Here is a 15,270-nt window from a genome sequence, read left to right as displayed (position 1 = left end):
TAAGAAATCTTTCATTCCCAACTACTGAATCTTTGCAGCACATCCCAGAGCTGTAATAGGAAGGCTGGGAGGTCTGAAGGAGAATGCCAGGAGTTAAGTGACTTCCACTGATGGACAATAGCAGATACTCTTGCTGGAGGGACTCAGCTTTCACACAAACGGGTAACCCGGCCTTTGGACCTGCTATTTGCAGGACTTCACGCAAACTACAGCAGGGGAGAAAGCATCTCACAGTTCAGATAACTTAGAATCATAGAATCATTTTAGTTGGAAAAGACCCTCAAGATCACTGAGTCCACCCATAACCCACCCCTGGCACTGCCCCATGTCCTGAGAACCTCATGTCCGTCTGTCCAGCCCTCCAGGGATGGTGACTCCAGCACTGCCCTGGGCAGCCTGTTCCAATGCCCCACAGCCCTTTGGGGAAGAAATTGTTCCCACATCCAACCTCACCCTCCCCTGGTGCAACTTGAGGCCGTTTCCTCTGCTCCTGGCGCTTGTTCCTGGGGAGCAGAGCCCGACCCCCCTGGCTCCAAGCTCCTTTCAGGCAGTTCAGAGATCAGAAGGTCTCCCCTCAGCTCCTGTTCTCCAGCTGAACCCCCAGCTCCCTCAGCCGCTCCCATCACACTTGTGCTCCAACCCCTCATCACCTTTGTCACCCTTCTTGCTGCCATTGTCTTCCCCGCTGCCTTGCACAGGGTTGCAGCCGGGCTTGGGCCCCTTCAGCTCATGGCTGAAAATGAGAATCTCCATTAGATACTGAACCGATGATGATTTTAGCATGACCATCAGTGCAGTGTTCACAAGCTGAAACTCTGGATGCAAAATAATGCCAAAGAAAGTCAGGAGCCAAGATGGGAGCAGAGCAGTGGCTCCCCAGCTCACCTTCATCCTTCCTTACCAAAGAAGCGCTTATTTAGGCCACATACTTGTGAGGTATCTGTGAGTGGATCTACAAGGGCTACACAACCAGCAATTTCATCCCAACTAAGCTCTGCAATGGAATCCAGAGACTCCGTTCTCCTCTGGTCCACTCTGACACTCTTCCCTACCACACTAACACGTCCTTTGAGGAAACCTAGAGCACCATCCTTCAGAGTACCCCCAGGTCATTCCTAAGTCATGGTTATCAAGGATGTAATCAATACCCGCACATGGAGGCATTTGTGAACGTCTGGTCTCTGTCACTGCACTTCCAGGGAAGATTTCAGAGAGAAACCCTATTGAAAACACCAGCAGATTCCATTTCAATCCTGCCTTTTGTTCTCCACCTGTCCATATTGATCTTCAATGAAGTGAAAGCCCAAAGAACTACAATCCAATAGACTTGTTGCTCTATTAAAAAACCAGCATCTGCCAGCTGCAATTAATTATGTTATCCATTGCAAAGTATTTTGTCACCTACATGAGCTTTCTGGCAAATAAGGCTGCCAGAGAAACGGATGCCACTAAAAGTGACCGTGTCACGGACATTAGACCAAAAGCAACCGCAGGAACATCCATTGCTCAAGTGCTTCACACCACAAATCCTGCCCAAATAAGCCCAAATCCCCTTGAAGTCCCCAGAACTAAAGGTGGGAACAGGCTGGTGCCACACAAAGAAAGGAGTAAAGACCAACGGTACCAAAGGAGCTCAAGGAAATACCAACAGCAGAAAATCTCTGATCCGACAATGGCCGGGTGGTCCTAGGGATGGACTGCACCTCCTCTACACCCCTAAAGAAAACACGGTTGTGTTTGCCAGGCTGAGCTGGGTGGGAAAATTCCACAGAGCCCCAGGCTGTTATCAGCAACCCTGAAATCAGGAGGACACGGGAGCTGGGGCTGGGAGGGCTCCGGTGCCATGGGAGACACCCTGTCCCACGCTCCCTCAAACACTAAAGCCACTGGGGGCTGGGTTTCTGCTGTGCAAACTCACAAAAGAAACTCCTTCAACACGCAATAAAGGGATATGAGAATTTTTGCAACGAGACTCAGAGCCAGGTGACAGAGCCACCAAGATGCTGAAGGGAGTGGAGCATCTCCCGTGTGAGGAAAGGCTGAGGGAGCTGGGGCTCTGGAGCTGGACAAGAGGAGACTGAGGGGGGACTCATTCCTGGGGATCAATATGGAAAGGGGGAGTGTCAGGAGGATGGAGCCAGGCTCTTCTGGTGACAACCAGTGACAGGACAAGGGGTAATGGGTGCAAACCGGAACACAGGAGGTTCCACTTAAATATGAGAAGAAGCTGCTTCTCAGTGAGGGTGGCAGAGCCTGGCCCAGGCTGCCCAGGGAGGTTGTGGAGTCTCCTTCTGTGCAGACATTCCAACCCGCCTGGACACCTTCCTGTGTAACCTCATCTGGGTGTTCCTGCTCCATGCGGGGATTGCACTGGATGAGCTTTCCAGGGCCCTTCAACCCCTGACATCCTGGGATTCTGTGATGCCAAAGTTTTTGACATTTGCTTCCAAATATTAAAGAGCAAACTACAAAATGGGGAGCAAGCGCATGAATCGGGTCTCACGCAGGGTTCCAGGCAAAGCTGGACGCACCCAGTGCATTTGCCTGCGAGTGTCTGGTTCATCTGGTTTACCAAAAGCCAAATAAGAGACAAAGCAAGGTTTGCTGCTCTCCTCCTCACGCTGGCAGGGCCTGAAAACCTCAGACCTGAAACACTGGTGGGACAACACCAGGTCAGCTGCAATTAAGTAACACATTGAGGAACTAAAATAATTAGGCTCTCGGGAAAGCCGAGATATGACTCAGCTTCTTGCAATTCTGTTAAAACCTTCCTCTAAACACAAACACGCAAAATGCAGCTCCCCGGAGCACATGCACGAACCACTGTTGTTGCTGTTGAAATGAGCTGCAAAACAAGAACAGGGTATATCAAGTCCCAGCTAATACGTTACACCGAGGTAAATTACAACCCGTAGCACGGTCTCCCTGAGTGCAGCCAGCGCCTTTACACAGTCTTTTATCCCAAGGTTTTCTTTTAGACTAAGAGGTCTCCTTCCAAGAGATATCATCCCAGATTAAAAACACTGAAGGACAGACAGAAGAAAAAAAAAGCAAAATAAAGAAAGCAGGTGATGATTAAGCAAGAGACTCAGACAAAGTGTGTGGCTGCGAGATAACGTAACATCTCGGGGGCACGCTGCTCTACGTCTGCAACAACCCAGGAAAAATGTTATCACTCAGAAACACAACCTGCGCACTGGCTTTGTAATTACACCCCTGCAACAAACAAAAACAAAAGCGGCCTCCAAAAAAGATCTTTATGAAGAACAATGTGCAGCTCAAGGGAGAAAGGGGTTCAAACTACAACTCCCCAAGCTTTTTCCTTCAAGGAGGGATTTTTTTTTTCCCATTACAATAGATTGGTATCTTTTATCTATTTACAGCTCAGATATAAAGAATCAAAATGACTGTGTTTACTAACTTTTCATCTCTTTGCGCACTTTTATGTTGTGCGGTGTTGTTGTACATACTGCGTTACAACAAAGATAAGAACGAGAAGCATCTAATGAGTCTTCAGAAGCAGCTTGTTCCAGTCTTGAAAACTACAGAACGCCAAAAGGTTTTGATGGTGTCTGTAACTGCTGAGTGGTCTCCACGAAGAGTAAACCACAGCCAGGGGTGCTCAGGGCCTGCGGTTCCGACCTCCATCCCCGGGACTAATTGTAAAACTTGGACTTGACTTGGAAATCCCAGAGGCCTTTTAACGTTTGCTTTGGGAACGTGCTTTGTTCTTCAATCACCGCACAAGCTGTATTTCCTCTTCACGGCTGCATAAAGTGCTCTCTGCCAAATCCCACACAGAACCCCCCAGAGCCATGACTTGCACGAGCCTTTAGAAAATGTCCTGCTTTCAGGTGTATAAAACTGAGCCCAAGGGCTCTGCCCACCTCAGACACACGCGGCTGCTCACAACAGGCTGCGCTAATTCCTCCTCTTGTTCAGTGACAGCCACTCGAGTCGCACCCACACAACCCCATCCTCTGCTCAGCGCTGGTGCCTGATCCTCCGGGATTCATCTCTAAATCTTAGAGCTTACAAGAAACTATTTTCCTGTAATTATTTTCTTGTAGAAGCCAAATCCATACATTGCCAATGACTGTTTGTAATATCCAAAGCATCAACTATATGATGTTGCTATTGCTGCTTACAATTATTTCCTACCATTAGTGGGAACTATACAACAATGTTATTGCCATTAATAATTCTTGGCTGTCATTGAAGTTCCTTGACGGTGCAGAGAATGAATGCACGGGTCCCAGAGCGATGGTCTGGTTTGTATTTCTTTTACATGAGAAAACTAGATGATTACACGCTTGGGAGGAGCTCTCCATAAACATCTGCCAAGCTACCTCATTATCTTCCTTCAAATCCCTCCTTAAAAATCTCATTTGTCATGATGCCTACAAAGACTCAACAGCATAGTACGGGCATTACCAACTACCCATAGCAGCCAACAGCATCTCCCCATCCCCTGCGCCCACTCTCCTCATACAATGCCATCTCAAGGTTTCTGATATGGAGACACCCTGGTGTTCAGGTGTTGGACAACCCTCAGCACAACCCTGGCCCATCACTGGGGACCCTGGATGCTCATGATGGCAATATAATCAATGTATCCCACTGGCGGGATGCAGAGCGCACGGTGCCTGGGTGTGCAAGGAGACCGCGATTTCCCCACGTGATTGGGACTGAGTTTTGAGCAGAGCCTGTTACAACAGGACAAGGGGTGATGGTTTTAAACTAAAGGAGGGAGATTCAGGCTGGACATGAGGAAGGAATTGTTGGCCCTGAGGGTGGTGAGAGTCTGGCCCAGGTTGGCCAGAGAGGTGGTGGATGAACCATCCCTGAAACATCCCAGGCCAGGCTGGACGGGGCTCTGAGCACCCTGAGCTGGTGAAGATGTCCCTGCTCATGGCAGGGAGGGCACTGGGGGAGCTGGGAAGACCCTTCAACACAAACTATTCTATGATTCTCGGATACATTAACTTGTCCCTCAGTTTAAGGTCATGTACCTGCATCTGCCATCCTGGCCAGTGGGTGCCCCAGGACACTCCAGCACAAGCCGGGTGGCCTGGCTGGCCTGCACAGCACCAGGACGAAACCCCAGGGCTGGAACCGCTTGAGCACACGACGGGCTTTGGCCACCTGCCTTGCCACCCTGTCACCCACCGGCCACCAGGCAGCCCCACCACCAGAGCCCCCCGGCACCAGCAGCAAACAGCCAGGGACAATGGTGCCTTGTAATCTCGGCAGTGGAAAAAGGGATTTAATCCTGCATTCTCGCTGCCAGCTGCAGCCTCAGCTGCCTGGGGGGCAATTCTTTTAGAAATTATTCATTTCATTGTCCTGTGCCTTTCAGCAGTGGCTCCAGAGCACTTGACTCAACATTAGCCTCAGTGCTGCATACTGAGTGATGGGTGGGGGCCGTTTCGAAACATATTTCTTTGTGCATGGGCAGAGAAGCTCAATAATTATTACCAATGGGTTCTCTTTTTAAAGAGTGCTCTTCTCTTCACCCCATTGATATGATAAAATTTGGAGAGGAACACCTCATTTTAGCTTTTCAAAGCCCTAAGTACTGGGCAATGCTAAATACTGCAGCGACAGGTCACCTGCACTTTCTCTGCACAAGCCAAGTGTCCCAGCTCTGAAATCCCAGCACTCCACTGGTGCACATCACACCAGCTTTTGTACCAGAGCTGCTGCGATTTCCATCAGCTGAGGAGCTGCCCTCCGGTTTCTTTTACTGGTAATTATAATTCATCAGCTTTCTATGGTGCTCATTACCGTGGTGTTTGAGTGCCTATTTTTGCAGGCTTGAGTAGCTTGCTGTACACCAGCTCGTCTCATTGCAGACAGACGAGCAGCCTCTCAGGCTCCCTCTGGAAACGAGCTCTGCACATCCTGCACCCACCCTGATCTTCCCTTCTGATCACAGCACCCATGGCACATGTCTGTTATTTTTTAGAGTAATATTAAAAACATGCAGCACAAATAAAGAAGGATCAAAGTAACTACACCATTTGCTGTTCTTCATAAAGATGTTTAACTACTCTAATGACACCATCCAACTGTATATTGGGAAAAACAAATCTTGCAAGCATCCGAGTCTGAAAATGCTTCCACGTGAAACCACTTCCTGTGGTTTGTTGGTATCAGAAGCCAGGGGGAAGGTTTTGCAACAGTGAGCAAGAGTGGGTTGAACCTAATGACATGTGTGACATGGGAAACCAAACATCCCCTCTGTGTCTTGTCATGGCCTCACTTGTGCAGATTGGGTGTGTTTGCTTCCTCTTCTCCCTCTTTACTCATCCTTCTCACATCAAAAACACATTATGAGAGGAATGAGGGCCTCTGCAGAGTCCCAGCCACTTACAAAGCCTGGGACTTTATTCTACAGATAGGGAAACTGAGGCACACACAAAGAAAATGTCTCATTTAACAACACTGCAAGGGGTCAAAGCAGAAATAGCTCACTAGGCTCCAGGCTCTTGTTCCTCAACTCTGTGAGAGGTGCATCCCTGCAACAACCAGAGTGTTGTTACCAGAAACAAAGATACACCTGAGACAAGAACTTCTGGATACTACTGTGAAGAGAAAGGTAAGACTGCGCTCTGGTTTCCTTTAGCCTTCTTGCTTTCAGCTACACTGCCAAGCAGTCTCAGATTTTAACTTGGGTTTAATCCTGTTTGTTTTTTGCTATAGAACTGGTGTCCCAGCCAGCATGCTGTGTGCCCCCCAGCAGCATCACCGCTCCCACACAAGTGTGACTCCTCCATGAGATTTTAGGAAATTATAAAAACCCTCCCAACGTTTTGGAAACCCTGGAGCCCAGTGCTGCCAACCTTCGTCACTGTTGTCATCCACAAGGATGATCTCCTTCAGGAGGTGAGCTGGTGTGTGATTCACGGCGCTGTGCACTGATCGCAGGATAACCGACAGCGCCTCGTTCACGAAGATGAAGATGATGGAGATCTGGGGCAGGTCCTTGCCGTATTTCAGCTCTTTGCACCTGCAGCATGAAAGGCAGAGAGGGAGAGACGGGGTTAGCAGAGCACACTGCGGCGCTTCCAGTCACGTTTAATACACGGTGCGAGATGATGCCTGACACCCCATAGATTCACACAGTTCCAGCTGCCTGGGTGTGATTTCAGCAGTGCTGTCTAGGAAGAGAGAGCAGCAATGGAGAGCACCCTCCGGGCTCTGACAGCATCCTCTAGGCTCTGAGATCATTCTCCGGGCTCCCAGAGCACCCTCTGGGCTCAGAGAGCACCATCTGGGCTCCCAGAGCATCCTCTGGGCTTACAGAGCACCCTCTGGGCTCAGAGAACGTCCTCCGGGCTCCCAGAGCACCCTCTGGGCTCCCAGAGCATTCTCCAAGCTCACAGAGCACCCTGCAGGCTCTGAGAGCATCCTCCAGGCTCACAGAGTGTCCTCCAAGCTCCAAGAGCATCCCCCAGGCTCCCAGAACATCCTCCGGGCTCCCAGAGCACCCTCCAGGCTCCCAGAACACCCTTTGGGCTCCCAGAGCACCAAAGGCAGGGCGCAAATTCAGAGTTCACTTACCTGAGGTTGTGTTTGCCCATCCGTGCATGTATGTAACAAAAAGCAGCCTCTAGAAGAGCGAAAATGGCTTTGGCTTTACCATTTAAAGTGAAACGCCACATTCCTATTCTGTTTTAAGATTAATAAGTGCTCAGAAATGAGCTTTGTCCTTAAACAGCACTTGTGAATCTTCTTCCCATTTGCTTTGGAATGAAACGAATATGAAATGACCCTTGGTTAAATCGTCTTAATAGATGTTTTAGCTTTCTTTGCTGATACTTCTAAATACATTCCTGGCTCTGCAGTACCCCAGCACGGTGGTGCCATGAACTGGTGTCTGTACTTCACAGCCAGGATTGGTTAAAAATGAAAACTTGCGCTCATCTCTCTGTGTTTCAGGAGTAATTACTTAACTGGGGCTGGTTTTGTGGCTGGGCGCTTGCTGAGGCCCAGTTCTGTGTACCACACAGACAACAGGTTCACACGACACCCATCTCGAGGGCAAGGGCACCCACGGAGCAGAACTAGGGTGGCTCTAAGAGGAAGAGGCATCTCCATGGAAATACAGACGTTGTTTTAATGCCACACTTCATCCTAACCAGAAACTTAATAAGTACTCGCAGAAAGCAAACAGGCTGTCTTGCACCACTTCAAGCAATTCAATCAAACTCTCCAGCTTTCCCTACAATAAATACATGCAAGGGAAGGAGCAGAAAACGAGCGTCCCCGCTTCCCGTCCGCATTCATGACAGATTAGACATGCAACATTAGCGGTGTTCGCAGAATTACAATGAGCGTTTACCGAGTGAATCCTGCCCAGATAAGCAAAGAAAGACGGAACGTGCAAACGACATCCCTGCGTCGCTTCAAGCTCATTGACTCGCCACCAATGACTCTATTTAATTGTGCTGGGTGTTTCTTAGGCAACAGCAGACGTTCTTCAGACTCCAAAATGAGACTTGGGAGACAAAGATTTTCACAAAAACACAGTTCTTTATGAATCTTCTGTAGTTAAAGAAGGATGCTGGATAAAAACAAGATTTCTTGATTTAACTATTGTCTACCCTAAAGCAAGCCAAGCTCGCTAAAAAAGAGAGCATCCCAATTGCCAAAAAGGATCTTCCTAAGGGAAGATCTCTCTTTAAAATGAACAGTTGTGATGGGGTAAAGTGACAATTGACCCTGAAATCCTGCCATGAAAGTCAAACTAAAATGACTCCAAGATTAAAAACCTGCTTTTGATAGATGTTGATACCTGCTAAGCTGAAGAGAAGGTGGTCACAGGAGCAAGAGTGTTTCCTTTTAATCATCGCGCACCTCTGGGCAGCCTCCCCAGGGCGCGCTCCGGGGGGATAAAGCGCTCGGTTTCTGATCAAAGAAGTTTGGAGGAAAATCCCAATCAGAGCCCTTTGAGGTTCATCTCCTGCTCATTCGCATTCGCCCCGCACCACTCTTATCGCTGTTCTCCTTCCCTCATTGCTGAGGACAGGCGAACAAAGACACGGGGAGAGGAGATAAGTCTGGGCCGAGTGGGCAGCCAAATACCCACATTGTTCATATGCACAAAGCTGCAATTCTCCAAAGGCAGGAGGAGGGAAGCGAAGGCTTTGCATGAACACCACGCTCTCCGGTGGCTTTGGCTGCAACCACACCAGCACGGAAGGCAGCAACTGAAAAACAAATTAACCGCAAGTTTGTCAGTGTTCCTCACATGGGCCGTGTGATGCTCTCTGACCACAGCCATCCGACTCCACCGCAATGGTTTATTATTGACAAGCTGGCGTGGCAACCAATATTCCTGTATGCGTGCAGGAGAACACCTGGTGCTTCTGGGCTCTGCTGGGGCCAGGGAGAGGGAAAGGAAACATAAAATAAAATGAAAAACCATGCTAGAGTTTGAACATAATTAGAAAGGCCAGCGGAGTACTTGTTAGAAACAGCAGGAATAACGAGTATGTGGGATGGGAAGGGTAGAATCATAGAATTATAGAATCATTTCAATTGAAAAAGTCCTTCAGGATCATCGAGTCCAACCATAACCTAACTCAAACACTACCCCAATGTCCCTAAGAACCTCATCTAAACACCTTTTAAACCCCTCCAGGGATGGTGACTCCAGCACTGCCCTGGGCAGCCTGTTCCAATGCCCCACAGCCCTTTCCAGGAAGAACTTTGTGTTGGGGTTTTGGTTGTTAGGTGGTTTGGTTTTGTTTCTTCTAAGCATTCTTCTGGGTAAGGCGGGAAGACAGATGATGTGATATTTGTGCTGCCTCCAGCATTGCAAGCACAACCCATAGGAACAGCACAGAAAGGCAGTCCCAAGCGGTGCCCGGGCTGTCGAACCCCAGCTGGGTCACATCTCGGCCCTCTGCCCACAACCAGTGCCTTCGGGCGAGAAAGAATTCGGCTGCTTGCCGCACAGAACCTTCAAAATGCAGATCCCAGGCCCAAATCCTTCTAAATCCAGGATTCACATCTCTCTAATTATTCAAGGGGGACGCACAGGGCAGAACTGGATTCTAGCACAGCTGTGGTCCTCAGCTCAGGCCGTGGGATGCTGTCCTAGGGGATCAGCAACTAATGAGATAAATGTGATATTCAGGAAGGTTCTCAGGGGAGCTGGAGGCTCAGCAGCACAAGGAAAACAAGAAGCTCTAGGAACAAACATGTTGTGCTGATATTTCTGCCAAGCTTTTCTAGAACCTGACTTAATACCAAAGCAAATCCATTTCTTATGTAGGCTGGAAAACCTGTGCAGCTCCTCATGTCTTCTATGAGGAGAATTTCAAGTTTTATTTCTAACGCTCAGCTCAGACCGTATCTGCTCTGTCCACGACCAAGTCTCGGTCCGGTGAGTTGGATTTCCAAGGGAACACTGAAAACTTTTAAGTTTAAATGAAACACAATGGAGAGACCACCACAATCCATTCCTGTTGGTGCTGGTGATTAGCTACCCACAGGGTTAAAGACCAGAAACTCATTTTAAATTTGAAGTTCCTCACTTTCAGTTCTCCATCATTCCCAAAGAGCCATTTCAGAAAGTTCTCCCCACCACGTACCAGGGACATGTCTGCACGGGGACCACGACCGAGCCACCAGTACCTGGAAATACTTGTAGGAGAAAACGGAGCAGCTGATCCCCCACAATCTGCTCTTTGCTAAACGAGAAGCACTCGACTGTTAAAAGCACAGAACGCCATTTACTTGCCACCGCCGGTAAACTCATTAGGTGCGGTTTACACAATCCTCCTCGCACGGGCTGGCCCCTGCCTGCAGGATTTATGTCAAAATTTCAGGAATCAGTATCAAGAAGAAACAGATCACTTACAGTTTTGCCTCTCGTTTAGACCAACAGATTATCAAAGTAACAGGCATTTTATGTCCCATTAAATCATGCTCGACTAAGCCCCATTAAATCACGCTTACAAAACTCTAAGTTTTGAGAGGCTGGGGCAAACATAATTGATGGTGTTGGGTTTAATTTAGGGACCTCACTGAGCTCTCATTGATAAGTGTCGCTTGCTCTTACACAGAGGAGAAAGGGGGTCGACTCCATTCTGGATCCAAGGTTCAGGTGCGTCTTTTTTCCCTTCAGAAACAGACCAACCGCAGCCAATAGACCCAGCACAAACCTGCACCTGGGGTGTCCACAGACCAGGTCTGGGTGTCCTGACCACCCACCCGTGAGGGGACTAGGACACGGGTGGGTGCAGAGCCACAGCACTGCGGACGGGGACGCTGGCACCTCCCACGGTCCAACACCTTTATTCTACATGAAGCCATAATTCTACATGAAACCCGGAGAATGTGCATGGAAATGCAGGAAAGGGACCTGGGGGTCCTGGGGACAGCAGGATGACCATGAGCCAGCACTGGGCCCTTGTGGCCAGGAAGCCAATGGTACCTGGGGTGGGTTAGAAGGGGGTGGTCAGTAGGTCAGAGAGGTTCTCCTGCCCCTCTGCTCTGCCCTGGGGAGACCACATCTGGAATATTGTGTCCAGCTGTGGCCCCTCAGTTCCAGCAGGACAGGGAACTGCTGGAGAGAGTCCAGCGCAGCCACCAAGATGCTGAAGGGAGTGGAGCATCTCCCGTGTGAGGAAAGGCTGAGGGAGCTGGGGCTCTGGAGCTGGACAAGAGGAGACTGAGGGGGGACTCATTCATGGGGATCAATATGGAAAGGGGGAGTGTCAGGAGGATGGAGCCAGGCTCTTCTGGTGACAACCAGTGACAGGACAAGGGGCAATGGGTGCAAACTGGAACACAGGAGGTTCCACTTAAATTTGAGAAGAAACTTGTTCCTGGTGAGGGTGGCAGAGCCTGGCCCAGGCTGCCCAGGGGGGTTGTGGAGTCTCCTTCTGTGCAGACATTCCAACCCGCCTGGACACCTTCCTGTGTAACCTCATCTGGGTGTTCCTGCTCCATGGGGGGATTGCACTGGATGAGCTTTCCAGGGCCCTTCCAACCCCTGACACTCTGGGATTCTGTGAAATAAAATATATTTACATAGCACATTTTTCACGGTGAATTCTTTGCGGTTACGGCTTTATGTGAGAAGCCATTCAGAAACAAATGAAGGATGAGAAGGGGAGATGGGGGAAGGGGAAATATAGCTGAGTTTATGCTGAACAGCTTGTCATATATCAGGCCACATTAATCAAGTCAGCCAATTTCAAAACAACAACAAAAAATATGAAGTTTCCCTACTAGGTAGGTTTGTCTGCTGCAGGAGTCTGCCTTTCAACCCCCTCATCATTTGTTTTATGCTCAGCACACAGCTGTAAATCTGCTCTTCAGTGCAGCAAGTGAGATTAGGATGTTTACTGGCTGTCTGGGTAGCAGAAAAGGGATATCGTATCATTTACTGCTTCATGATCCCAGGGTAGAAAAATAACCTGGAACCACAGCAAGCACTCCTGGAGCACAGAGGCCACAAAACGGCAAGTAACATTGCAAAACAACTTCTATGTGCTCAGTGATTGAACATGATTCACTCTATCACTCAATTAATACGTATTGACTGTTTCCTGGAGCATGGAGCCATTTCTATAAACCATCTAGAATCAAACTGTCCGGTGTCTGACAACTGAGAGCCAAACTCAAAACACACCCCAGCCCCAAAAAACACTAATGAAAGAGACAACATTACATTATATTTTTTCAAAGTCCATAACCACAGACAACAGGACCACTACCTCACACTGGAAAAGCAGCTTGCTTTCCCCCCCAGATCACAAAGCAGAAATCAAATACTGCTCGTACTGAGAGATCCCGTAATCACTCATTCCAGATGCTGGATCAAAGACGACACTGATCACCGGCTCTAGGAATTATCTCCCATCTTCCATGATAGTCCTCGCTCAAGCATCCACTCCTGACAGCACACACATCTATTCTGCACAGAACCTCCGATCTTGGAGACCATCCCTTTTTCCCTACCTTGTGCCTTTTGTATTGCTCCCTTTCTCCAATTTCAACATAAATACACCTGTGGAAGTTTTAATTTGAGATTAAACACCATTAAGCAGAAAGTATAGCTGTCACCAGTTCCAGAGAGGAGGCAGAACTCTGTAAATTTGACAAGCCTGCTTTGGTCAGATGTGCCCTGGTTTTCAAATATGTGCAATGTTTGAAAGGTAATACTTGGATCTAGATAAAAAACCAGGCTATCTGAAAAAGATCCATCAGTTACCTATTTTCCTATGATGTATTTGTAATAAATCATTCCCAACTCACCGCCTAGAGCCTGTTGCTGGGGGAGCAACAACACGCAGAGGTTTTGTGAGAAGATCCAGAAGGATGAGAACTGGGAGGAGTATCAGGTGCTAGAGAGATATGGGAACAACCCCACTGAGGGAAAAGCATCTGCTGCTGCAGACTCCAAACACAGACAATATTTTTAAACCACAGTTTTAAGGAATGTAGAGAAAAAGCCAACCTCGCACCCCCGTGCCTGGAAACACTCGGGTCAAACAGTCTCACCATCTGTCCCGAGACACATTTTTGCATTGTATGGAACCCCATAGACACAACATTTCGCCAGGAGGAGCACAGTTTGGAGCACAAGCAAAGGTTCTGCTTGCGGATGTGGCCGTTCACCCTGCGGTTTGTGAACGATGCCCCAGGCTGATCTCCACCCCAGCCCCATCAGCACAAACCAAAGGCTGGTCCCAACCCTGTGCTCAACCCGACTCCTCACTGTCTGCGATGCCAACACAACAGGGAGTGAAGCCAAACAGAAAGTTCAAGAAATGCCAATGAAAAACAAAAGATGCTCATGAAAGGAAGGTCTCAAACGTGCCCTGTGGCACAGGGGAAGAAGCAGAACACAGCGGTCGTGGGCAAGGCCACAGGCCTAAGCCAGAGCTTAGGACAGGACAACCACCTTCCCCCAGGCTGTAGTTTGATTTTTAAACACGAATCTGACCCATAACCTGAAGAACAACAAAGACAGATGGAAAACCAAAGGCAGTGTGGCTGTATCTGTGTGGGGTCTTACAATATAATAAGAAGATACATACATCCCCCCCAGCCTCCCATCACTTGCCCGCCCTTTGAAGTCCTTCTCAAATAAAGTCAACAGAAAACCAGTAGGCTGCTTTTTAACAGCCATCGGAGAAATATAATTGGTCTGACTACCGGCTGGGCACAGGTAAAGGTTAGGCAGCATCACACAAGATAATTTTTGGAAGCACACAGCACCGTGTTATCCTCTTACGCTGGGGAACACCCCGATGGCCACACACGGAGGAGGCTGTTGGAGCACAACCCTCCGCACCCGCCGCGAAGGGGGCTCGGGCTGATTGATGACCAGTGTATCTATTTAACAGCTCCATCGTCATTAGCTTTGACACTACGCCATTCCTCATCTTTGCAGAAATGTCCTTTGGGGCTGTTTGAGACAATTCTCCCATGCCACATGAAGGTGACATCCCTTCTACGTGCCCTTTAGAAAGGCCAACAGCAGGAACTGCTGTGGAGAAGGATGAACACCCATGGCCCACAGAGAGCCCCACATCCTCTGAGCCTACCCCTATAGCTACTAACGGGGGTCCTACTAGACCCCCTCCATCTTTTTTGTGTGATCAGCCATAATAAACACTCGTGAACTGGGCAGACAGAAACAGGCATGAAAATCTGTGCCAGTTGTACAGTGGCACAAAATGGACAGCGGAACCCAGATCCCATGTGCCAAGGGAAGAAGATGGGGTAGAAAAAGACTTGATTTTGGTGCTTCTGATTATGAAGACCACACTTGTTCATAAAAGAAGATGCTGATGATCAGTTTTCAAAGATTTCCTCCTCTCCTACACATTAGACTGGTTACATTTCCCGTCACACACACATTTTTTAAGTCTGAGCACCCAGTAGTTCCCCAAACCAGCTCCTGAAGTATAGTTATTAATCACTGTTTTGCTGGCCATCACATAAAATAAATCCAGCTAACGTGCTTATCAGGAGCTTATCCCTTCCTGACATTTCATTCTTGTAGAAGGCTTGAGGGTTTGAATATTTAAATAGGCAAATATCCTTTTGATTAGTAGAATAAACGATTCTTGTTACTTACTGCCCTCAGAAACACTGTTAGCGTCATGAAAGTGCTCAACTGTGCTGGCACAGCTTTTACAGGATTTTGTAGAATTTCCTATAAAACGTGGCTCAGCAGCAGAGAGAGAGTTCAACTTAATAAGCTCATACATTTTTAAACGCCTTTCTTACAGTGATATA

The 15,270-nt window shown here is 48.4% G+C and overlaps 1 protein-coding gene across 2 annotated transcripts in view; it reads right to left on the bottom strand.

The window, feature by feature from the left end:
* GALNT17 (polypeptide N-acetylgalactosaminyltransferase 17) overlaps positions 1-15,270 on the bottom strand; it is a 215,109-nt gene that overhangs the window by 126,571 nt on the left and 73,268 nt on the right. For both annotated transcript variants that reach the window (XM_065037207.1, XM_005511603.4), the window contains one exon: positions 6,846-7,012. Coding sequence is in view for 1 of the 2 variants with exons in the window: in XM_005511603.4 (XP_005511660.1) it covers positions 6,846-7,012 (167 nt within the window). In the remaining variant the exon portion in view is untranslated. The remainder of the gene's footprint in view (positions 1-6,845; positions 7,013-15,270) is intronic.

Source organism: Columba livia, chromosome 20 (assembly GCF_036013475.1).
Source record: "Columba livia isolate bColLiv1 breed racing homer chromosome 20, bColLiv1.pat.W.v2, whole genome shotgun sequence".
Lineage (NCBI taxonomy): Eukaryota > Metazoa > Chordata > Aves > Columbiformes > Columbidae > Columba > Columba livia.
The sequence above is the reverse complement of the archived record's forward strand: the minus strand, read 5'-3'. Positions and strand labels throughout refer to the sequence as shown.